Source organism: Durio zibethinus, chromosome 20, assembly GCF_047325235.1.
Source record: "Durio zibethinus cultivar Kanyao isolate XHJ-2024 chromosome 20, ASM4732523v1, whole genome shotgun sequence".
NCBI lineage: Eukaryota > Viridiplantae > Streptophyta > Magnoliopsida > Malvales > Malvaceae > Durio > Durio zibethinus.
The window spans coordinates 5,976,056-6,001,827 of NC_143181.1; the positions used below are offsets into that span (position 1 = coordinate 5,976,056).

At 34.0% G+C, this 25,772-nt stretch overlaps 2 protein-coding genes and 3 pseudogenes across 7 annotated transcripts; 3 read left to right on the forward strand and 2 right to left on the reverse strand.

Annotated features, from left to right (window-relative positions):
* The first annotated feature begins 530 nt into the window (after positions 1 to 530).
* On the forward strand, positions 531 to 5,903 carry LOC149513080 (putative methyltransferase PMT10). Of its 2 annotated transcripts, none has more exons than XM_089749496.1 (8): positions 531 to 1,331; positions 2,436 to 2,585; positions 2,665 to 2,935; positions 3,286 to 3,396; positions 3,690 to 3,849; positions 4,648 to 4,905; positions 5,245 to 5,322; positions 5,385 to 5,903. In XM_089749496.1, exons 1-8 carry the CDS (start codon positions 1,260 to 1,262, stop codon positions 5,617 to 5,619), a joined length of 1,335 nt encoding a protein of 444 aa, XP_089605622.1. In that variant the 5' UTR covers positions 531 to 1,259; the 3' UTR covers positions 5,620 to 5,903. The 2 variants fall into 2 exon arrangements, with proteins under 2 accessions (XP_089605622.1, XP_089605620.1); XM_089749494.1 differs by having other exon boundaries at positions 1,028 to 1,331; positions 5,421 to 5,766.
* Positions 5,904 to 7,063: 1,160 nt separating this feature from the next.
* LOC149513081 (BTB/POZ domain-containing protein At4g08455-like) lies at positions 7,064 to 8,373 on the reverse strand (annotated as a pseudogene). The gene is made up of 2 exons (XR_016330760.1): positions 7,972 to 8,373; positions 7,064 to 7,638 (listed from the first exon to the last, which is right to left on the reverse strand). The product of XR_016330760.1 is annotated as a BTB/POZ domain-containing protein At4g08455-like (transcript).
* A 779-nt stretch (positions 8,374 to 9,152) lies between these two features.
* Positions 9,153 to 10,101, reverse strand: LOC111315145 (BTB/POZ domain-containing protein At4g08455 pseudogene; annotated as a pseudogene).
* Positions 10,102 to 12,665: 2,564 nt separating this feature from the next.
* Positions 12,666 to 21,211, forward strand: LOC111315671 (PHD finger protein EHD3-like). Of its 4 annotated transcripts, none has more exons than XM_022917573.2 (7): positions 12,667 to 13,061; positions 13,497 to 13,790; positions 15,486 to 15,674; positions 15,793 to 16,125; positions 18,673 to 18,762; positions 18,890 to 18,931; positions 19,665 to 21,211. In XM_022917573.2, the coding sequence occupies exons 2-7, from the start codon at positions 13,560 to 13,562 to the stop codon at positions 20,589 to 20,591; spliced, it is 1,812 nt and encodes a 603-aa protein (XP_022773308.2). In that variant the 5' UTR covers positions 12,667 to 13,061; positions 13,497 to 13,559; the 3' UTR covers positions 20,592 to 21,211. The 4 variants fall into 4 exon arrangements, with proteins under 4 accessions (XP_089605623.1, XP_022773308.2, XP_022773310.2 ...); XM_022917575.2 differs by having other exon boundaries at positions 13,528 to 13,790; XM_022917576.2 differs by having other exon boundaries at positions 13,542 to 13,790.
* Positions 20,827 to 24,540, forward strand: LOC111315146 (2-methylpropanoate--CoA ligase CCL4 pseudogene; annotated as a pseudogene).
* The last annotated feature ends 1,232 nt before the right edge of the window (positions 24,541 to 25,772 follow it).

Consider the following 25,772-nt stretch of genomic DNA (forward strand, 5'->3'; position numbering starts at 1 on the left):
TAATAATAATAATAATAATAATAATATATCCAAAGTTTGCTAATGATATGTTTCAGCAATAGCAGAGTAGTAAGAAAATACTGGTGGTGGTGTTGGTGGTGATGACAATCCTCCCTTGACCTTTAATATAACAAAAGAGGATTTTAGTATATTTTTGCTACATCCTTGTTTTTTAATATTGGGGTTCTTGTTCAGGTTTAAGTACTTTTGGGCTGATGGAATTTCACAAGCTTTGATAACTATGGTTTTCAGTGGAGATTAGAACTTGGAAAACCGTTGGGCAATTGCGCTGGTTCAAGTTCTGATGGGGCTCGGGCCAGATGATATTCCGGAAAAGGGTCAGGTTTGCTGTTGAAAGCGCCTGCCATAAATAACCCAAATTTAGAAAGACAAAAAGGCCGGCAAAATGAGTCGGTGACCAAGTGGCCCTACAGAAGAACGCAATGCACGTGACATGCTGATGTAACATTAATTATTTATCAATTATTATTATTATAATTATATATTTCCACTTCGGAAGCGCAGACGGTGCCCTATCATCTGTTCTGATCCGACCTTTTTAGTTCTTCTGCAAATCAACTCCCTCTTTTTTTTATTCTTGCAGGTTTTCCATCACTTTCCTTAGAAAATAAAAAGAAATAAAAGTTTCCCTCATTACAAACAGAATGAAACCGACAGCCCCGATAACCAGTACTACAACCGCCACGGCAGCTTCAACGACAACGATTGATATCCTTAAAACCCCAAAGTTCGTTAAATATACGGCCATTGCCGTCCTATCTGTTTCCCTCGTTTTCCTTGCCACTCACTTCTCCTCCTCTTCCTCCTCTTCTTTCTCTTCCTTCTCCTTCAATTACTCCTCACTACTATCGCAATTGTCGCCTCCGCTTTCACCTCCTCCACCGCCACCTCTACCACCTCCTCCTCCTCCTCCACCGCCTCCCCCGGCGGTGCGAAGAACGGGGATAATCGATGAAACGGGAGCAATGTCGGATGAATTCTTTGTCAGATAGTCAGACTCGAACTCCACGAATGCTTTTACAGAGTTCGGTGATGGCAACGAGGAAGGAATAGAGGAAGAAAAGGAAAATAAGAATAAGAATGATGGTGAAGGTAGGGTTACGATTGAGAAATTTAAGGTATGTGAGGAGAGTAAAGTTGACTATATACCTTGTTTAGATAATGAGGAAGCAATTACGCTGTTCAATGAGAGTGAAAAGGGGGAAAAATATGAGAGGCATTGTCCTGGAAAAGATAAAATGTTGGGTTGTGTGATTCCTAGGCCGGAAGGGTACCGGAGGCCTATACTGTGGCCTCAGAGTCGTGATGAGGTAAGTTTTTGCCTGAAAAGTATTTGACTTTATTTATTTACCACTTGTTTAAAATTAGATTCTAGGCTCTGTAGTAAGAAAATTTGATGATTTTAACAAGGTGTAGATGGAAGTTTGATTGGGGCTTGGTTTCAGGTTTTGGGGTGTGAAGGTTGTTGTTGTCTTGTTGATAGGTGGTAGCTAAGAAGTTAAATGTCAAATGCGTGCCCCAAGGGTTGGGGTTGAACCAGGTAGAGAAGAGGGGTTTAGTGAACTTGGTCAAGTGACTAAGGTTTGAGAGAGGAAATTTTCATGGACAGTATGTTTATGAAGCTGGTTTTTTTTTTTATTTTTTAAGTTTAGTGGAGTTTAGTAGCATAAAGTAGTAGTAGTCTTGGTACAAAATTATTAGGAGATTCTATTTTAATACTACCATTGGCTGGGTGATAACATCTCTCAGATGCATTAAGATTACCGCTGAAGTTGTCTAAGAATAATTCTAGTTGTCATATTTTCCTCAATGAGATGCAGTGCAGATTGATTTGGTGTGATGGGGAGCTTTGAGAGTATTAAAAGGATAATCGTCTTTGATTTATCTAAAACTTTTGAAATAGAAATAATGTAACTACTATTCTGATGAAAGATGATGGCTACAACACAATGAAATTGGTAGAGAAGGATCAGCTTAGACCTTCAAGCAAACATCTCTACTATCTGAATTGATTTCATGATTGATACTTTAATAGTGGTTGAATTCATCAAATATGTATCCGTTGATTTCTTAATTATTATGCAAGTAATTTTCCTTCAACTGAGTTCTTTTGTCTGTTGGGGATATATCTTGACTTTGACCTGGAGGTGCACTTTGATTTGTAACTTTGTTATTGTCCCTTTACCCAGAACAGAGACATTATGATATTTTAATATCCCTCTTCTAAGAATTTATAGTTTTAAAGTCTTCTTTTTTGTATTTGCTCTCTGCCTATCTAGTTATCATTGCTGCTTCTATTATGAATGCAGTTGGATACTAAAACCTTATTTGGTGCTATATCTCAAAATAACTATTTTAACTTGTCAAAATTTCATTAAAGGTTTCTTTTGGGTAATTGTGAGTTATAATTGCAGGTTTGGTTCAGCAATGTACCACATACTCGTTTGGTTCAAGATAAAGGTGGGCAAAATTGGATATCAATAAAAAAAGATAAGTTCATTTTTCCAGGAGGTGGAACACAATTTATTCATGGTGCTGATCAATATTTGAATCAGATTTCACAGGTTGTCTGCTTTCACAACCCCTGCCTGGTAGTAGTACTTGTTTTTGGCATGGGATTGATAACCATTGCTTTGCGTGCAGATGGTTCCTGAAATTTCTTTTGGCCACCATATCCGTGTTGCGTTAGATATTGGTTGTGGAGTTGCCAGCTTTGGTGCCTTTCTTCTAAAACGCAATGTCACCACACTATCAATAGCACCGAAAGATGTTCATGAAAGCCAAATTCAATTTGCACTAGAACGTGGAGTGCCTGCCATGGTTGCGGGATTTGCTACACATCGCTTGTTGTATCCAAGTCAGGCTTTTGACTTGATACATTGTTCAAGATGTAGAATTAATTGGACTCGTGAAGGTACGCTTCTTTTTCTTTTACATATCCAATAAACAAATATTACATCTTCAAATATTTGAGAACTATTGGTATCAGATCAAGATTCAGTTCTCTATAATTGACTATTAAAACCTGATAATGAACTTTTAATTCTTTCAACAGCATTCTGATGTGGTTATTTGAGCCTATCTAAATCTTTCAATGGTTAGAATTGCATGCGTGCAGGTGTGTACCCGTACGTGCTCATGTGTGTGTTTGCATGCTTAGTAGGTTGAGTTATTAATTTTATCTATATGTATGTACATTTATGCTGCATGCTTACCTTAGCTCTTTGATCTTGATGCTTCTTTCTATTTTTGCCTATGATGAAGATGGAATTTTGCTTCTCGAGGCCAACAGGATGCTTAGGGCTGGAGGATTTTTTGTATGGGCGGCGCAGCCCGTATATAAACATGAAGAGATTCTACAAGAGCAATGGAAAGGTAGCTGTAGGCCCCCCATGTCATGTTTTTTACGGCCCTCACTTTCACTCTTTCTCTTTTATTTTTTATTTTTTATTTTTTATGGTGCTTGATATCCTGATACAGTGTTTTAGATGTTTTGACTACTTTGCATGGCTTAATCCATTAAAAAAAAAAAAAAAATTTCAATTGCATGTATAAGACCTTGATCAGCTATGCCCTTCCTTCCACCATTATTGTCCTTCATTGTGTTCAAAATTAAGATTGATACCTTGCAATTGCTCAGATTCATTTGTAAGCTGATTTATCTACAGAAATGGATGATCTTACTACTCGCATTTGCTTGGAACTAATAAAGAAGGAGGGATATATTGCCATATGGCGGAAGCCTTTAAACAATAGCTGCTATCTTAATCGCGATATCGGAGTGCTACCTCCACTCTGTGATCGTGATGATAATTCAGACAATGTTTGGTATGTCTTGCTTCAATACATACAATAAAAATCTTACGTGAACGATTTCAATGTATTTGGCAGTGAACCAATGTTTGGGAGTCACTATTCCACAATATTCTGTTAAAATGCTTTTCAGATCATGGCCCTGGAGTAGGGACGCACAGATAGTTTGATGTTTAGACTTTTGAAACCACCTTTACCTTAAAAAATCTTTGTGTGTTTTCTTTTACTTGGTGCGCTAAAAACCTGTAGCTTAATGTTTTTAATGAATTGTTGTCAAACATGTACCTGAAGTTTGTGCTTCAGAGAATAGAAAATATTTAACTTCTGTAGCCATTTACATTTTTACAAACCAGGAAGGAGACCTTCAAAAGTTAATCCAAGTGCTTAGACCAATCTCTTTCATTTTCATATAAATAGTTAAACCCAATAAATAAAGTACAACAAAGGATAGCTTAGAAGGAGAATTGAGAGATCCCTGTTTAAGACTTGGCGATTTAAAAATTGAGAGTGGGGAGGTTTTTTTTTTTTTTTTTTGGGTGGGGGGGGGGGGGGGGGAATAGGAGAATTCACACCATTAGTTTGCTTAAGTCTCTAGCAATTAAGTAAATAAAGATGCCGAAAGAGAAAAGCCATAGTCCCTGACAACCTTGAATGATATTCTTTTAGGGAGTATTTATAGCTGGGTGCCTTCTTGTCTCCATTTTTTTTGCATATATTCTCTGCTCCTTTAAACTTTGTTATGGCAGAAAAGCTCATGAAACTAAGCCAAAGTTAAACAGCTCATAACAAGTTGCAGTGTAATGATGTTTGCAGGGATGTTGATTTGAGGGCCTGCATCACTCAATTGCCAGTGAATGGCTATGGCTCTAATGTTAGCTTATGGCCTGTACGTCTTCGTTATCCACCTGACAGGCTCCAAAGCATAGAAATGGATGCCTACATATCCAGAAAGGAAATCTTTAGAGCAGAGTCAAAATACTGGAACGAGATAATAGACAGTTATGTACGTGCATTCCGCTGGAAAGATATGAAACTACGTAATGTGATGGACATGAGAGCTGGACTTGGAGGGTAACATCTTATGTACCATGCTACTGCATAGATTTTTCTGATATTAGAATGCTTTTTGTTTTGATAAGAATGGAAGAAATATATTGCATTATTTTGTAATTTTTGGTTGGGAAAGTAAGAGGAACTGCCACCACGTTTATATCAGAGTAATAATACTTGCACACTTTCACAATTGCTAATTTTGTCAAGGTTTGCACAGTCTCCCATTGGGACGTTTATTGTTGTTCACTTATGACTGGTGGTTTCCGAATGCTGTCAATTTCATCTGTAGAACTTCCACATGATTTTATCTTACTCTTGCATTAGATTTACTTTTTATTCTCAACCTTTTTTGCTCAGGTGTGAGCCATTTGATACTTATCCAAGAACATATGACCTATTGCATGCAGCAGGTCTTTTCTCTGTTGAGAAGAAGAGGTATTATTCATCCTTTTTCCTGCTTGTGCCCTAGCATTTGTTTAATAATGAACATTCTTCAGGTACAGGTTGCCATGTTCCTTATCTGGTCGATGCAGGTGTAATATGTCAACCATCATGCTTGAGATGGATCGTATGCTGAGACCTGGTGGACTTGTATATATACGGGACTCGGTATCTGTTATGGGTGAGCTTCAAGAAATAGCAACTGCAATGGGATGGGTGCCTGCACTACACGAAACAGGTGAAGGTCCACATGCAAGCTGGAAAATTTTAATCTCTGAGAAACGCATGTAATGTGCTTATTGGATGAATATCAGTGAAAACAAGTTTTACCATACCAGTGTATCTTGCCCACCTTTTAGATATATGAAATCTCCCATAAAAGAAGCTGCAACTCAGTCTACATAATTCTGTGTAATCTTTTGTTTTATTTTAGTACCTAGGACATTGATAGGATGATACTGCTTTTGGATAGAACCTGTGTAGAAGAATTTTTTTACCCCTTCTGCATTCTAAATGCGATTTGTACATTACAAAATTTGCCATTGAGTAAATCTGTGTTGAAATTGTCACTGCAACCTTTTATCTCCTTACTGGTCCTAATATTCCATGCACTCCCTCTCTAGTCTCTGCCCTCCTCTTTGGTTCTTGTTCCCCTTTCTAACACCATTTCCAGGCCAACTCAGAGAGTAACTTAGGTTTTGGACGATTTGTTTGGCGATTAAAGTTTTTATAATTTGCTTGTGAGGCAATGGATACATTGAGATTTACATGGCATTTGATGATCTAAATCCATGATTTTAAGTTTGACTTATTAATTTCGTTTCGGTAACGATCATATTGTTAATACACTTTAGATATATCAAAACAAGATATGTTTAAAAATAATTTTTTATACCGAACTTGATATCAAGTAATATAGGTTATTTTTGTTGGTTTTAGTTAATTTTGATAAATTTGGATGGAATAATTTATTTAAGTCGGTATATGAATGTAAAATAAGTTTTATTATTTTTAATATTTGATTATTTTTAATTTAATAAAATAAAATAAATTAACAAAATAATCATTGAAAGTTGAATTTTTTTTTATTTTTTATTGTAACTTGTTTTTTTTTTTTATATTTTATTTTTCAAATTAAATTTCATAAGTATTTCTTTCTCTTTTAAAAAAACAATTGTGTTCTCTCTTTAAAGTTTAACAATCATAAAATTAAGGTTATTTTTTTCTATCTCTTTATTTTTTTGACATTTATATAAAAAAATATTTATTTAAATATTATATGATCAAATTAAATGTTTAAAAATATCATGACAAATTGATAATATTATTTTTTATACTTTTAGATTTATTTATTTATTTATTAAAAATATTATATATTTATTTTATAAACTATTAATAATATTATTATATACAAATTCATATATATATATTTATAAATATATTAGTATTAAATCAAAAAAATCTGATATAATATGCGGAATCAATCGAAATTAGCATATACCATATTTTTTAAAAAATCAAAACATTGTGCGATACGACACCCTTGCATAAAATCCTTCTAACATCAACGAAGGCTACACTATAAAAGCATCTAAAAACCACTTCATTACTGTCATCTTAAAAATGATCCCAAATCATGATAACTTCCACAATTTAACCAAAACATTTTGTGGGTTAAAAGGAATAAAAGGCTCCATACTATGCATCCATTGTAATACAGATTTCTCCAACCAAAGATTATCGAACTTTTTTCCTTTCATATATACTAAAAGTTCATCCATTAACAATGACGAAAAACTCATTATCCAAATGATGAACAAAACAATCTTTGATCACAGTTGACTATGATTTCATTGAAACATCCTTATGAGCAGCAGTATTAACCTGTTTGGAGAGATAAGCTTCATAAATTTCCACAAGAAGTCGAGGATGCTTTTCCAAAAGTTCCATAAACTCTTCCCTTTTTGTAAGCTTATACATATTGTCTGTTATCAAACACAAAGCTGCATCAAGCAGGAGCTTGGCGCTGTGCTGGTGAGCAAAGGCATAGCTCATAAGTGAATTATCCCAGTTCAATTTGGATACCAGAAACTTTTAGCAAAATGCCTTGAGATGTTTGACCCGGTATTTTTCAGCCAAAACCAGAAGGTCACAAGCCATTTGCTCATCCAGCCATGCTTCCGCCGTGTACAAATAGTTTACAAAGGCACGGAGAGCATCGTATGATACATCACTGATCTTGATGGTTCCACTCCTGCTTTCTTCCATCTCATTCTCAAGCATTGCTTTGAACACTGGTGAACGATTCACCTGGTTTCACATCAAAACATAAATAGTTAAAAGAATGGAACAAATAATGCTCCCTGAAAACACATTTTCCAATTTGGGTATGTAGCAAGTGTGTTTTTTGAAGCAGCTTTCGATTTTAGCTACTATAAAATCTGAAAATGCGTTTCTGAAAGCTAAAAGCCAAAGTTCCATATCAAAGCTTCTGAAAAAGGAAAAAGGTAATGCAGAAATTAAAAATATTTCCACACGGAAACGAAATTCATGGTCGCAATTTTCTTTTTTTTAACATCAGAAATTTCAAAACTTTTGCATTTTAGATAAGAAATTAAAGCAATTCAAGCAAACGGGTAGTACCAAAACGGCTTTATGGGCGGGTACAGGCACAGGCGGCAAGCCCGGAGACCCATCATCGGAAGCAACCAAAACGACGTCGGGAAAGAAGAGACCAGGCGAGAAGGAGTCACGGTGGGTGTGATCGAGCGGAGACCAAAATCGTAAAAAGGCAACTTTGGATATGAGATCTTCGATCTCTCGCTTCAGCTCTTCCTCGGTCTCGCTTGCCTCCTCGTAGCACTCTTTACACGTGCCGGCGTCACGTGATCCGTACTCTTCCTTGCACGATAAGCACCTCATGGTCTCGGTGTCGCTCTCGCTCTCCGTCTCGTAGTCGGATCGGGTCGCCTGGTGGCACCGGTGCCTTCGCATTTTTCTTTTACCTTTAGGCCCAATTGGAAGAAAATGCAGCTATTGCTACCGGCTGGGTTTTGGTTCTAATATAAGGTTTTAGAATTTTTTTTATTTAGTTTTTTTTTTCTTTTTCCATTCGGCGAATTTGTTTTTCTTTTTTTATTATTATCTTTTGTTTTGAGTTAAGTTTTTATTTTTAATTTTTATTTAAAAAAGTAAAAATTAAATTAAAAATTATCAATGGAAAGGGGGACCTCTTTTTCAATAGTAATTTATATTTATAATTATTTAAATTTAAAAATTAATTTAATCAATTTCTAAAATCTTAAACATAAAAAATTTATATTATCAATTGGATTATGAATAATAGAATGTTAGGGTTTTAATTATTCCCTGATCTTCACATTTTCAAAATCCAATAAAAACCAATTAAATTTGGGTTTAAATTTTATTAAATAAAATTTTAAAAAATAAAAATCATACAAAAAAAAAAGAAAAACATCGACAAGAGTAAAACTAATAAATTTATAGCATGTCAATTGCTTAAATGAGTTTAAATTTGGAACTGACAATTTGTTATATATATGTTTAGATTCATATTATTTGCATTTGAATTTTTTTAAAAAAAGTTGTAATCTAGGATTAAGAAAAAAAATTATAAGTGTTGAAATTTAAACAATAAATTGATTATATTGATTAATTATTTAATTATTTGAAATTTAAATTATTTTAGATATCGATCACTTTAAATAAAATCAATTTTAAATCTATATTAAAGCATTTTCTAAAGCGATTAATTTTTCAATAATCTAAATTTACAATTTTGAGAACCCTTATGGGTGGGAATATTAATCATTTAGAAGTTTGGAGAGATAAGCCTCATAAATTTCCACAACAAGTAGGGGATCCTTTTCCACAAATTCCTTATACTCTTCCCTTTGGGTAAGCATATTCATGTTGTTTAATATTATACGCAAAGCTGATTCAAGCAGTAGCTTCGCATTGTTGTGGTGAGCGAAGGCATAGCGATTCAATGAATTCTCCCAATTCAATTTGGTTGATAGGAACTTCTCACAATAATCCTTGAGATGCTTCACCATGTATTTTTCAGCCAACACTAGAAGAGCGCAGCCCATATTCTCATCTACCAATGCTTCGGCTGTGTACATGTAGTTTACAAACGCTCTGACAGCATCATTTGATGCATCATTTATCTTAATGGTGCCAGTTTTGCTTTCTTTCATCTCGTTCTCAAACATTTCTTTAAACACCGGGGATCGATCCGCCTGTTTTTACACTAAGATAAGCATTCATAAAATTAAATTTAAAAGTAAATTTAAAAATAAACCTATCTCTTTTGTGATTTCAAATATTCTCATATATATATATATTAATAACTCCATAAAAAAAAAAAAACTTCAAACTCAGCTATATCCAATTTTTTTCCCATGTAAGAAATTAAAAAGAAAAATAAAAGGAATTTAGTACCAAAATGGCCTTATGGGCATGAATGGGATCGGGAGGTGAGCCGGAAAAATCATCACTACAAGAAGTGACCAACATAACATCGGGGAAGAAAAGAGCGGGATGGGTGGAGTCATGGTGGGCGTCATCATCATTGGGCGGATACCAAAAGCTCAAGAAGGCGACTTTGGCCTTGAGATCATTGATCTCCCGATTATGCTGGTTCATGATTCTCACGTAGCAGTTTTCGCAAATGCATCTTTCACGTTCACGCCTCCTGCATAACATGCAGCTGAACACCATGTTGGTCTCGTCATAAGGCCGTCCCCACATTTTAAGGGAAGAAAATCGTGTTGTAATTAACCTGACATAGCCTAGTTTTTATAGTTTAGGATAGAAGGTTTTTAGGAATTTTCTTTTTCCTCACTTTTGGGAGATTCTATAATGAATAAGGACGTTTTTAGGTTTATTTCTCTTTCTCTCCTTTTTTTCTCAAAGGGATTCTATTACGAGTTTAGCAAGCTACGTAATTGAGGTAAAACAACCTCTTTGCATGTTGTATAGGAGTTTACAAAGAAAACACAAATGAACTTTTCTAACTTTTTCAAAAAGATTTCAGGTCTTCGACACAATCAAACAACTATTGTTATTCTTTTTAGAGTATCGAATACATCTCTCCTTTTAGTTTTCGCCTTCTTTTATCAAGTTCAAATTGATGAAAATATTTGGTTTTTAAAATATATATACATCTATATTATTAAATTTTTAGTCATTATATACATGGATAATTTTAAAACTTTTGTGTTATATCAGGAATTTGGGATGGTTCTTCTTAATTTTTGTCATACTACCCTATAAATTGATTTGTCTTAACCATTCACATAAAATTTTCTTTTACGTAGCTTTAACACCTTTGCTTATTGGCTTACAATATTTTTTTTTATCACCAAAGTTAGATTAGGATCACTTTATAAAAATTGAAAAAACAGTTAAAGTTTCATTTTCATTGAATTTGGAGTTTAATCTAAGTGATTCACCTACTTTTCTCCTAGGTGGAATCTGTAATATTGACGATGGCAATTTCCCTTCTCATATTCCTTAGGTTTCGACCTTCTTTTTTTTTTTTAACAAAAAGATTTTAATTTCATTCTTTGAAAGATATATTTAATTTTTCTTGTTTTGATTAAAAATATATTGATTAAATTTAACAATTGATTTATATATATAGTTTTAAATTATTTATTTGATGTATTTTGCTTCTTTATACTTTTTATATTTTTAAATTGATAAAACGTATAATTATGTATGAGCTTGTTATTTTTTATTGATATATTGCTTGTATATATCTTTAATATTAAATAAATATAAAGAAATGCCTCAAATAAAAATTATAATTTTAATTATCCTTTAAAATTAAATATGAAAATCTGCTACTAACACGTTAAGTGTTAAAGTATTTATTTAATAAGAACTTGGTTTATATAATCACCTTTAAAAATGTGAAATTCAATAAATTTAACATTCAAATCTTAACACTTGTAATCAGTAATAAAGTTCAAAATTTTACCTAAAGGAAGCTTAATCTGAATATACTAAATTATAAAAAGCAACAATAAAAATAATAATGATAATAGTAATAAAAAATCAAAACTTCTATATCTAGATATAATTATTAAAAATTTTACGATTATTTTTGAAGTAATTTCATATTTTGAAAGTCTTCAAAATATTTATTATTGAAAATGTCTCAACAACAAATTAGCTAAGTAGTAAAAATTTTTAAACTTTATCTAAGACACACAATTTTACATTTTTTTTTTTATTTGAATTGAGCTCAAGCCCCCATTGAGCTTAAAAGGCTTTGCCCCTAAACTCTTTACATATTTTTAAGTTACAACCTCCTATCATATATACAAAAAAAAATATTTGTGTAATGAATAATAATAACAATAATATATTAATATTAATATTAATAATAATATTATTATTAAAACTATCATCAAATGAATCTGATCTATATAAGTTTTTTTTTTTTTTCAATTTTTAATTCATCAGCACTAGTTCAAATTAATCAGGATTTTTAAATATTTTGCATTTAAGAATATTGAAATGTAATATAGCAAAACAACCAACTACATCAAATGCATATTTACTAAAATGATGAGTGTAAAAGCACATTGTAAAAGTGAAATAAAAGGCAAATAATAATAATAATAAGAAATGGTTGGTATCCTTTAAAAAAAATGGTTGGCACCAATTAGGGTTATATTTAAATTAAATTACTCAAACTTATTTGAATCTAATTCTTTCAGTCATTCAAATGTTCAATTTAATTGAAATCAATTTTGATTAATTTGAATAGCAATTAGAATACTTAACTTTTAATTAATATTGAACTTAAAAGCTTATGATTGTAATCACATACTAAAATTTTTAATCATTTTAAACATATATTTTTTGGATAAATATTTTAAATTATTACTTACAAAATTTACACAAAAGAATATAATTTAATCAATCAGTGTATGTGTATGACCAAATCCTATATATATATATATATATATATATATATTGAAGAGTATGAGCCTTAAAAAGAGCATTTTGATGTGAAAATTTATTCGAGATCAATAATATATTGTTCATAAATTGTATCCAACATGTATATGCCTCTAATTAGTTTCAATAAAACAGCTTTTAAAGTTGTTTATTATTTATATAATGAAGGTACGGATGTAGAGATTTTTTTGTTTTGACGAAAATAAGACATTGTTATTTATTATATTTTTAATTAATTTGTCATTTGATATTTAAATTAATTACTAAAAATTAAAATTTACCAAAGTTAATTCATTGAAAAACCTATCAATTTGGGTTTTCCCTATTGGCTAGAAAGCTAGGTTGAGATTCGAACAGGCCGACCACAAATTGACTGGAATTTGACCCTTTCTGGATTTTTTTCGGCCGAGCCAGTCTTTCTAAATCTGGATTTAGGCAACTCTTTTTGCCCATAACAAGGCCGCCACCTGTCAGTTCCTCCCACTATTAACCGGAATCATCCCGTCTCAGATCCGACCCAACTCAACAAACTGAACTACAAAAGTAAAACAAGTAAACTTGAAACTCTTCCGTAGTCATTTATTTTCAAATTTTGTTTTTTTTTTTTCTCAAAAAACACGGATAAGACGAGAAGTTGCAGAGCAAAGCCAAAGTTAGTTTCTCACGAAAATAACAGTAAAAGATTTTGTTTTCAAATTTTTAGGGTTTAAATTTCAGGTCTCAAATCTTCAACTCAGGTAAAGCTTCTTTATTCTTCCTCGTCGTCTTCTTTCCTTTTTTTTTTTTTTTTAGAATTTGTTCTTGTTTTTGTTATTTGCTGCTTGGTACTCGAGAAAATGTAGGGAGGGGAACAAGAGAAAACAACGAAGTTGTTTAAAGATTTGCACTTCTTATTTTTAACCTTCAAATGATTTAAAATTTACTAAATAGTGAAGTTCAGGTCAATTACTTTGCTTAATTTGGTTGAATTTTTTGTGTTCCTCATTTTTCCTGGAGCTAAAGAGTTGGGGAGGGTTTATTTAGAGTTCTATTTTCTTTTCGGCTTTTCCTTTGGTTTCTCGGCTGCCTAATGGAGGGTTTTTGGCTTGGATTTTTCGTTTAATCCGATGATTTTTAAAATGTTTTTGTGATAATTTTATGTGAATTTGGAAGATAATACTGGTTTATTACAGCGAATGTGAAATCCTAACTCTTTGGTGAAAGGCTTGGAAAACTAGGGTTTTTCTGTTTCGTGAATGGTGGAAATGGTTGTTGAGGAGGGGACAAGCAATGGTGAAGGAGCAGAGTGTGAGGAGGAGATTCAGTGCATCAAGAGTGAACCAGTGAGTAATGGGTGTGGATTTGAATTTGTGAATGATTCTGGTGATGGGAGTTCAGGGGCAAATGAGAGTTATCGAACATATAAGAGGCGGAGAACAAGTTCAAAGATTAAAATGCAAGATGGTGGGAGAGCTTCTACTGACCAGGTAGATTTCGATAAATGTGTCTAAATATGCACGCTTGTAGTTGTAAATGTTAACTATCTTTCTTTGTTGTACTAGTTAAATGTTAAGATGGGCTTATTATGTTTCTCTTCATCAATTCATGTTGCAAGATTTTTTTCGCTTTGAGTTAAAGAGTTTACTTGTTGTAGCTTTTGATTGTGGATAAAATATATTAACTTGTTTGCAATGAGATGGAAAGTGCTGCTTGAAGACTATCCTATGATTATGAGGAGAAGGTCTGACTGGGTCGTTGGGTACATAAAATACAATTTCGAGCTATTGTGTTGAGGTTAAAACTAGCTTGCGTAATATGATTTAAATATGCTTGTTTTTAATCTAGGAGTTTACAACAATGGATAGTTCTTACTTGTTGATGGTATTTGGATTTTGGAAAGTTGTGTTTTTTGTGGTGGCTTTGTTCATTGGATGAAGGTGATTCTTTTTTAAATCTTTTTTTTTTAACAATGCAATTGTTAGAAACTGCTTGCAAGAGAAATTGATTCTACAAATATTCTTAAAAGTTGGCCTTGGCCTCGGGTATAGTTCTTTAATGATTCAAGAATATGTGTATCTCACTAGAAGTTGTAAAGGTTTCAGCATCAGAAATGAATATGTTAAATTCTTCTCTTATGGTCACATTGGGAGTGTATTTCTTTCATATCTATCAGATGAACTGGAGCTGATGTATTTGAGAATTTTAATCCTGTATCACAAGGATAGTCTTTTTGACAAGTTTCATGCTTTTATTACTTATTTATCCCATTTGTTTTATGAAAAAAAAAAAGTTCTCTTCAGCATGATCGAATTCCTACATTATGATTGTTACCCCCTTTAGGTAATGAATGGATAATGATTTAGTGAACCAAGATATGTAGTGTATGCCAGCCTGCTGAAGAACACATGGATGATGCAAAATGGAAAGGTTTCTAATTATCTAAAGCAAGATTTGATAATTTTTGCACCACACTATGGTACACAACATGCATATTTTCATCTGTTCTTTAGCAATGCAATTGATACTGTGAATGGGTTTTTTTAATTACATTTGATGTTATTTTATTGATTTTTGGTTGCTATATGGCATTTTGAGTAATCAACAATATTTTAAATTTGTATCATATGTGCGGTTGAAATTTTTCATCTGTACATGGCTTGTGACTGACTCATTCTGGAAAAATCCTTTTATATAGGGATCCTAGATCTTGTGATTGTGAAGCTGGGATTTCCTTCATTAGGGTTAGTGTGAGGTTTAGTGAGGGAATTCTTGATTGTAAGGACAGGATGGACAGATGTTGTTTGAACTTAAGATTTTATTTTATTTTTGTTATATTTTACGGGGGCTAACTGTTGTCATCTCAAGTTCTTTTGCACATTCAATGTTAGGGGCCTGGTATGGTTAATTGATTTGTATTTCATTTATGAAAGATATTTAGTTCTATGATTCATCTGGTTCAGCTAATGAAAGGTGTACTTACTCTTTCTCTTTGTGAAATATTTGTTGTTATATGATTTGTCTAATTGAATTGGTGAAAGATGCACGTTTGTCCTTTTCTGTGAGTTCCATATGTGCTGACATGTTCTTGTCTTTGTTGTTCTTTTATCCAAAGAACATTTGGTTTCTTACAGACTGTAGAAGTACTATTTTACATGCTAATGGATGCTAATTTTTGTGAGCAGGTTGCTCTTCCTGGGACATATCATTGTGCTTCTTTGAATGATTCAAATTATTGTCTACAGAGGAAGTGGAGAAATGTTGTATTGGAGCAAATGCATCAGTTATTAAGTGGTGATGAAGGTGGTATAAAGCATTGCATTCAAGATGCACTTTTATTTCATCGAGAAAATGGTTGTAATGTGACAGTTAAGGTTTGTGCTGTTATCTGAACACTACAAGGTCTATGATGTCTTGCGGTGATCTTTTATTTTTCCCTGTCCATTTCCTTTATGATATATCGGAAATGTTTATTTTCTGATTCTTCTACAGGATTTTGATGCTTCTCACGAAGATAGACAGAAATACTCTTCGCATGCAGGGCGAATTCCTAATGGAGCTAAGCATACCGCTGAGGGGATGGAGGTTGTTTTATCTAATGTGTCTTATAAGGAGTCAAATCCTCAGACTACCACTGAGATGTGTCAGCGTGTTTTCTTTGATGTTATAATTTCTGAAAAGTTTACATATCTGTGCAAGCTTCTGTCTGACAATTTCCAAGGGATCAAGCTTGACAGCCTTTTTCATGTAACTCTCATAAACTCAAGGATGAAAGACGGAGTTTATGAGCATTCACCTATGCTTTTCTCATCAGATATTCAGCAGGTAATTTATGTAACCATTTCCATTTGCATGCATGGCTTGAATAGAGTTGCTTAGTTTAAAGCTAAAGATGTTACATTGAGTGCTTAGTTTTTTCTGAGGACAAAGGTACTGATAGGTTAAATAGCTCTTGCCATTTTTTTAGGTTTTTATTTTTTTTGCTTTAAAACAAGATTGAAGAGTTCAAATGTAGTTTATTTTCAATGAAAATGACTGTTGAAGTTTTAAAAAATGAACGAAAGGAACTTATAAGAGCGTTAGGGGGAGTACTAAGTTTACTCTTTGTCAACAGCTTTAATTTAGAGACATTCCCATCTTAGTCATGGTTAATTATGGTTTCCATATCCTATATTTCTTATGATCATAATGAGGAAACCACCTGAATTGAATCAACCTTCTTCCCAACTACCCTCTCTTCTCATTTTCGTTAAATTCTCTTTGATGCATAGAAGGGGCAGCCGTGTTTCTGAAAAAAAAAAAAAAAACATTATTAAAATAAGAATGCTGTGGAAGAGGTGCAAACTCCAACCCCCCCCCCCCCCCCCCCTTTTCCAACAACACAGTAGTTAGTGAGGGAAGGGTTGTTCTGGGGGGTGAGGAAGGTTGCAGAAGGGGAAAGAAATTAAGGAAATTGCCATGTTATTGAAAGTTGAAACAGAATTTCCCCTCTACCAAGATTTCTTATAATCTTCGAACGGTTAAAATTTTATATGCTCAATTTTTTGTTACATTTAGAGCTTTTATTTTGTTTGACTCTAGGCCCTAAGCTAGATGTTGTTAGATTCTATGATCACTGAATTTGTTTGGCTATGCAAAGGATATCCAACTAAAATATCTTGGTTTTGGTCAACTTCTGTGCTTGTTTTTTCTTACTATAGTATATTCTAGGAGTGAAGATGTATGCTTCATCTACCACTCTTTATTTTAGATTGATGCGTACAAGCATATCATTACTGAGAGCATGGATGGATGTGGGACTTTAAATCAATTATTTTCTTCGTATTTGGCAAATTTACAATTATATTGAATGATTTGAGAATCTGCTGTTTACCCATATAGGCTTTTACTAAATCTGTCCAGATTGAAATCTCAATGTACAGGACCTTTTGATTTTTTAAGGGTACTTTGTTACAATTGTACATGCATCGATAATATGCCCTTTTTTAACTTCAGATGAAAGCATAGCGATCAAGAGTATCTCACCACTGTTTTCCATAGAGTTTACCTGCAAGACTATTTTTTACAGAGGAGGACCAATGCCCCCTTAAACAACAGCAACTAAACTAATCTAGGATAACGTACACCCAGTATGCCTGTTAATAGAAAGAAACGTCAGCTCCTGAGGAATTTGGTGTATTTCAACTCCTCTTGGCTGTGTAAGACTTCCATTATTGAGCTAGTCTGCAATAAAATTTTTCTGTCTTGTAATATAGGAAAGTCTCCAGGAGTGGTCGGTGTTTAGGACATCTCTTTGATGGTTTTAATGATAGGGAAGAGTGAATGTTGAACTGGGGTGCCTTTCTTGATCATTAGAATGGAGCTCAAGAAGTCTTGATTTAATCTCCACTTGGTGCACAAGGCTTTTGAACCTGAGCTACCTCAGCTATAGTGGTTGATTTACCTTGACAATCATCATTTTCTGATTCTAGTCTCTCTGAGTGCTTTTCATTCCGACAACTTGAACCAATTGCTGTTGTGCGGTTAAAATTCTGCTTTTAGTTTCATTCATCTTACACTGCTGATGGTCATAAGGAGCTTAGCTGAAAATTAGACTCAATGAATTGCAATTCATGTTGATTGCTTAGAAGTTAGACGAGGAGGTCTTAATAAGAAGAATGCTTAAAGTTGTGTATTTATCTTTTTGAAAGAAAATTAAATTTTTTATTCCAGTTGTATGCATAAGGTCTAAATTCCTTATTAGAATTGATCTTTGATTATCAGGATTTTTTCTCTCTTGTTTCTAGTTGATTATGCTTGTGTATACATGGTGTATTTGTTGAACATTCTCTCTTGTTTTGTTGAATATTACAAGATACTTGGTTTTCCATAATTTGTTGTTGAATGCAATAGACATGCACAAGCTACATTTAATCCTATTCTGCTAGGTTTAGGGCCATATTTTTTGAAACAATGGTAGATATTAAGTCCTCGTTCATCTCTTATGATACCCTTACTTTTCTTTCTTTCTTGTGTCAAACTATTCTCTGTTCTTGTGCTTCTCTAGACCTTACTGGCACATCTCCAAAGAATCTATCTCGTTATACCTTACTGTTGATTCTTTCTTCCTCTATCAAATTATTCTTTTTGTTCCTGTGCTTCACTAGAATCAAATTGCACATCTGCAAACAGTCTATTTCGTTCTTAGGTGGTTCTCAAACTATCTTTATTTGATTTGTTTTGTACCATTAAGAATTGTGTATCTTGTTAGAAGAAACTCAAAGCAGTGGATTATAATATATTTTAATATACATGCTACATTACATGCAGATCCAGTTCTTTTTGTCATCTCTTATCATATAACATATATCTTAATGTAAATGACTCCTGTAGGTATGGAGAAAACTTCAAGAAATAGGAACTGAAATTGTATCCCTTGCAAAGAGCCTCTCAAACATATCAAGCACTTCCTACAGTGGACAAGTGAGTTAAAGATCATGCTCTGTGCTACTCGTCATTGGAATTTTTGAAATTTGCTTAAAAAATAAATTACGTTGATAATGAGTATCTTGTTATGATTTCCTTGTGATGCTTTTCTTCAACCTTTCAGGTCGGTTGTTCTTGTGGTGCTGTTGAAGAGGAGAAACATGAGGTAAACATTCATGAATTAGCTTGTAGTATGCATTGGCATGCTTGTATCAGCAAAATGCATTACTGTATCTTCAGACTTCAGTTACTGGTGCATTCTAACTGTGTTAGGTAGTTAGTATCAAAAAAGAAAGAACTATATTAGGTAGTTTTGGGTGCATTTGGTGCTTCAGAGTTTGGATAAAGTTAATTTAGGATAAAACTTTTGAATTTCCACTGCTCTTATATTTTGACAGCTTTCAAAGGAAGTCCTGCATTGCTTAGAATTGATGGGTGTGTTTTAGGATTCTTAAATATAGAAATCTTTTTCTTCACTTTGGGACTTAAAAATTGTCAACTGGGGCCTCTATTACTCTGGTTTTTCTTCTTTAAACACTCTAATGGTGTGGGGAATTTAAGTAAACCTTACTGTTTTTCATGCTGGCTAGTTGGTTGCCTTCTATCCTGCATGTATTTATGATTTGGTGGGATCAGGCAGGTTTTGTGTTGGCACCTAGTAGTCGTGTTCTGTCCTGCTTTGCCATTTGTATTTAGTATTTGTAGAATATTTTTTTATGGATATTTGAATTTAGCATGCATCTCGATTTTAAGGCAATACGCGGATTCTTACCTGAACTGTTTCTCTAGTTTTTCATTTGTATTACCTGCAAGTGATCTCTGTTTATATGTTAAGATTCTGCTTTAAAGGTTTAGTTCATACCTGAGAAATATTCTGAATTTTGTTCAATGAAATACAGTTCTGTACTCGAGAATCGGAATCTCTTGTTAAACCAGAGCCAACTGAAGCTTGTGGTTTGTATAAAGTTTGCACTTGCAGGCATTGTGGAGAGAAGGCAGATGGGAAGAATTGTTTAGTTTGTGATTCATGCGAGGAAATGTACCATGTTGCCTGTATTGAACCTGCTGTGAAGGAGATTCCTCCAAAAAGTTGGTATTGTTCCAGATGTAATGCTGATGGAATAGGATCTCCGCATGAAAACTGTGTGATATGTGAGAGATTGAATGCCTCCAGGACTCTCAACAATAATGTTGCGGATGAAAAGTATAATGCACATCGGGAAACATTCACTGAATTGGAAGAAAATTCAAACTGTAGTGTCTATAATGGGCTTCAGTTATCACCAGGGAACAAAAACTCGCATGTTTGTAAAAATTGTGGAAGTTATGTTAAAAAAGGTGAGAAGTTAAGGAGTTGCGAGCATCCCTACTGCCCCAATAAATATTATCATGTGAGGTGCCTGACAATGAAGCAGTTAAAATCATATTGTTCCCGCTGGTACTGCCCTTCCTGTCTGTGTAGAACTTGCCTCGTTGACAAAGATGATGATAAGATTGTTTTATGTGATGGCTGTGATGCTGCATACCACATTTATTGCATGAAACCACCACGAGCTACAATTCCAAGAGGGAAATGGTTTTGCAGAAAATGTGATGCTGGGATCCAGCGAATACGCAGAGCTAAAAGGGCCTATAAGAATCTGGAAAATAAGCTGAAAATGAAAGGCATAGGAGGTAAAATGGCATATGATAATCTGGAAATGAGTCCAAATCATAGAGACAAAGAGGAGTCGGATAAAAGTAGAGGTGGAGTGGACATGCTTCTAACTGCTGCTAGTACTCTACATTTTGAGGAGAAGTTGAATGCTATTCAGATGAAGAGTTAGAAATAGCCTGCACTTTGAGGACATTGCAAGATTCAGATTTCATGCTATAATGCCTTTGCTTTTTTTTTTTTAATGGTAACTCGGAGTGACAACTTATTTTCACTTCATTTTTTCGGCCGGGAAACATATATTTTGGTAGGTTGTAAACTTCATTAGGTTTTACTGGCATTTGGATACATAGGTACGAGCAAGACATGATTCTGAAGGCTGTATATTTTTTGTTTGGCACTGCCAAATGCGTAACTTTCGTCTTGATCATGGGGACCGGAAGCTGTTAGATCTGTTTGATGAAAGTCATCCATTAACGGGGAATGTTGAAGCAATGTTAGTTTGTACTACGAGAATACATAGTTTAGAGGAGGTTTATCAGAAGCAATTGTTTCTCAGCAATGTTGTATGATGTGGAGAAAACTCTGACCAACAACCTGTGTTCTAGGGATGAAAAAAGTCGAGGATAATTTTCCTTTTGCTATTCTTTGGTGCATCATTTTTCCTTCCTCATGACAGGCTGAGTTGGCTGTATGCTGTTTCATTAATCTTTGTCCTTATTTTCTTACCCTGATCTATCTATTTTGTTAACAAGAAAAATCAATTGAAAGAGATTTTGGGTTTTGTTTTTTTGTAATGAATAATGTTGTAGTTTGAGGGTAAAAAAAGTTATTAATATTGAGATTTAAATTTTAAATATATTAAATATTTAAAAAAAAATAAAATTTCATGATTAAATTTTTAGTTCAAATTTGCAAGTTAGGTACCATTAACATTACTTTTAATAAATGTCATCCCCTCATTCGTAACTCTTTTATCTCTCAACTCTAATTGAGTTGTAACCTTCTATAAGTGTAGTAATTATGACAGTTTCGGATGGCACAAAATTTGCATAACCGTACCTTATTTTCCATGAATTTAAGAACTTTAACATGGTCATTAACCCCGCCTAAAAGGATCAAAATCAGAAACTAATGGAGCGACCAACGCAATAGGTTAGCAGCAAATTCAACCCCACTTCGAGCATCAGGGTTCTTGGAAAGAGCTGTCATTGCTTATGGGGATTGCCCTTCCGTTGTGTACAATGACTCGATCTACACGTGGTCGCATATCCACTGTCGATCATTACAAGTCGCATCATCACTGTCGTCCATGGGGATCGCGACAGTTAACGTTGTATCTGTCGTGGCACCCAATGTCCCTGCCACGTATGAGCTTCATTTTGCTGTTCCCATGTGTGGGGCCATCCTCAATAAACATCAACATTCGCCTTTATGCTCGCACTGTCTCGATCATCCTTTGTCACGGTGAATCAAAGCTCGTCTTTGTGGACCATCAATTTGTTTCTCTTGTTCTTGAAGCTATAGCCTTGTTCCAATCAAATTCGGATGTCCCATTACTCGTCCTTACCAATAATAATTAGCTCTCCCCATCATCCACCGTTAATAATTTCAGTGACACCTACGAAAACATGGTGGAGAAAGGTGATCCTGATTTCAAGTGGGTCGGCCCAGAAAGTGAGTGGGACCCAATGGTATTGAACTACACGTCGGGCACCACATCATCACCAAAAGATGTTGTGCATTGCCACGGGAATATCCAGTAATACCATTAGTTCTCTATTGATTGGTCCCTCCCACATAATCCTGTATTTTTGTGGATCCTCCTGATGTTTCATGCCAATGGATGTTGTTACACGTGTGGCCTGGCCACAGTAGGTGGGGCCAATGTTTGCCTTCTAAAATTTGATACATCTATAATCGATAACATAATAAAACGACACAATGTTACCCATATTTGTGGGCGCCCGTGGCTCTTAATATGATGGTATCGAATTCTCTAACAAATGACCATTTGGAGAGACCGGTCAATTCCTTGTAGCAGGGGTTCCAGTGCCAGCACGATTGCTGTTGCGGCCTGAGTCATTAGTTTTTAGAGTGAGTCACTGCTATGGGTTAACTGAAACAGCTGGGTTCGTCTTGTCGTGTGCATGGAAACCACAATGGAATCCGTTGGCTGCATCAGAGAGAGCCGGGTTAAGAGCTAGGCAAGGGGTGAGAACAATTGGGTTGATGTAAATGGATGTGGTGGATCATGAGGGAGAAACTAGTGTAAAAAAGGATGGTTTATCGCTCGGAGATGTAGTGGTCAAAGGTGGGCCTCTAATGCTTGGTTACCTGAAGGACCTAATAGTTAGGTTCTGAATTTCATGTAAATATGATATAATATATATGTAAATATTTAAATTTAAATTTATAAGGTATTTTTTATAAAATAAAATCGTGAGATTTTTAGGTTAAAGTGAACAATACCTCGTAAGTTAGATGTGAATCTCTACAAATTATATTGTAACGATCCTAATCTCACATTAAAAGAATGTGTAGATATAATATGATATAATATATATGTAGATATTTAAAGTCAAATATGTAAAATTCTTTTTGTGAAACAAAACTGTAAAATCTTCGAGTCAAAACGGATAATGTTGAGTGTGAATCTCAACAAATGGTATAAGAACGGTCATCAGTTGACAAAAATTAAATGCTACATCGTGGGAGTTACCACTCGTAGGTTGAATGCAAGTCTCTACAAATGATATCAGAGTAGTTACCAATCTGTTCGTGAGAGTTACTAAGTACTACATGGTGATGAGTCACCTCTAAAATTTTAATGTTTAGTGTGATCTTGATTTAGACTTGACTTACAGGGATGTCAAGTTTTAAAAGTTGAGAGATTATAATACCTCTAATCTTACGTTGAAAGAATGTGATGATATGGTATAATATATATATATATATATAGATCTAAACCCAAATATGTGAGGTATCTTTTTATAGGACAAAACTGTGAAACTTTTATATCAAAACGATTAATATCTCGCAGGTTAAGTGCGGATCTCCACAGCTACATCTTCATGCATGCCAGAGGATGGCTGATTTTATACAAGAAATGTTGCTGTTGTTAATCCTTATGGCTATTTGGAGTTTAAAGATGGTTCAAAAGATGTGGTTATTAGCGGGGAGAGAACATAAACAGTGCTGAAGTCGAGTTTGTTTTGTACTTGAATCCGGCTATTAAAGAGGTCGCTGTAATGGAGAGATCCGATGGGTTTTGGGGTGAGACGCCTTATGCTTTTGTAAGTTTAAAGGATGGTTTGACTAAAAAACCTATGGAGAAAGAGATAATAGACTTTTGCAGGGCCAATCTCCTACATTAGTTATATGGCACCTAAAACTGTGGTGTTCAAGAAGGAGCTTCCTAAGACATCAATTGGGAAAGTTAAAAAGTTTGTGCTCAGGGAAATTACCAAGGCTATAGGCTAGGATTGTTTTAAGCGCATGAGCTTCAAGTTGGACAATATAATCATAGTAACTAAGGCCAGAAAAAACTCTTGTAAGAATCATGGTTGTCTTCAAATATGCACAACTTAATACTATTAACCTTTATTTATTTATTTATTTTGTAAAAGAGATCCTAGTATGAGTGCAAGAATTAAAATTTGAATTTAAGAGTCATTATAAGTTGGTTGAGTTAAACTAAACTCTGGGTTTTCTTTATATTTCTCTTTTCTTGTCATTTAGTTTTTCTTAAAGATAATCGGAAGCTAACAAATGGATGTTCTAACAATGTATACATGCTCTTGGGAGAATTTATCTGTAAATTGGGTCGTAGTTAAAATTTAACAAAGATTTTTAGGAACCATGAAATAACATCCCTTGCATAAGTTTTCACAAAGCCATAATAATTCTCAATTAAATACTAGCAGAGGTAATTCTCAAAACACCATTCCTCCTATCAGTAACAATTGCTGTTTGTGTAAAATCAGGAGGCCTCATTCTTATTAGCTAGCATATAATGATTTTAATCAATGTTTGGGCTTGATGAATGAAGCTGCTTCTTCTCTTTATAAGATGTAATGCAGTTTTCCTATCATCTTTGTTAGGAAAATGAGGTCCAGCCTCATGTAATTAGTTTTGGACCAATCAAAGGCCATATGCCTTGGTCTTTCTTTTTATACAGAGCTTTAGCTACTTAATAAAAAGAGGTGGAGTTGTTTTAAGGTGGTGTCGCAAAACCAAGAAAAGAAAAAAGAAAAGCCAAAAGTATAGAGAGAAAAGGGAAAAAGGAGAGTTAGTTGAACGAAAGTTGATCTGTGGTTCGATTAAGTTGAAATTTTGTCAACGGGTTTATGATTCAGAGTTCTACATTCTAATGGTGAAGATCGGATTTGAAGCTCTCTAAGAACAAATCTAATTTGTATTTACTGAGTCACCTATTTGATGAAATTATCCAATTGTCTCCTCTAGTTGTTGATTAGCTCTAGTTTTAGCTAGAAAAAATTTTTGCATATCCATTATTTGATAGTGGAGATTTTTCTAGTGGTTCATAGCTTTTTCTTCTACACTGGAGTGTTTTTCATGTAAATCTTAGTATGCTTTATTTTTTCTGCGTTGTTAATTGTTGCTTGTTGTCTATTACCATGGATTTATTTTGATATATTGTTTTTACGTTGTTGCGTTTATTGCTTTAGGCCTAACAAGTGGTATCAAAAGCCAATGTTATGACAGGTTCGAGTCCCACTGATGTTACTGGAAGGGAGATTGTTGGCAGATTGAATGTTAACTGCGTCTATCAACTCTATGTACTCAAACATCGGTATTAAATGGTTCAACTTGGATGTAATGAGTCTATGATAATATACAAAAGTGAAACACCCAAGTGGACGATATGTTGAGTTAGCTTAGAGTGTAAGCTTAAGGGAGTATTGAGGCAACCTAGGTGACAAGGTTGAGTGCCGTGGCTTGGCCCAAAAGCGTCCATTAGAGATATAAGGTTGTCTGACCCAAAAGAGGTATTGATAAGACTTACTTGCATGAAGGAGTCGAAGTGAAACTTGATTAGAACTCACAAGTGAACGGGAGAGATTTTTGACATATGGTTCACATGTGAGTAAAAATCTCACATCATTAGAAAATATGAATGAGATGTCCTATATATGCATGAAAGACCCAATAACCTAATAGCTTAGGCTTTTAAGCTTAAGTGATATCCAACATGTATGTATGAGTTCTTTAGTGTGCTCTCATAGGCTCTCTAGTGTGCTCTCATAGGCTCCAAGTGTGATTTATCTCCCCAACAAGTGGTATCAGAGCGAGGGTTATTTTGAGACAACGATACAAAAGTAACTTAAGA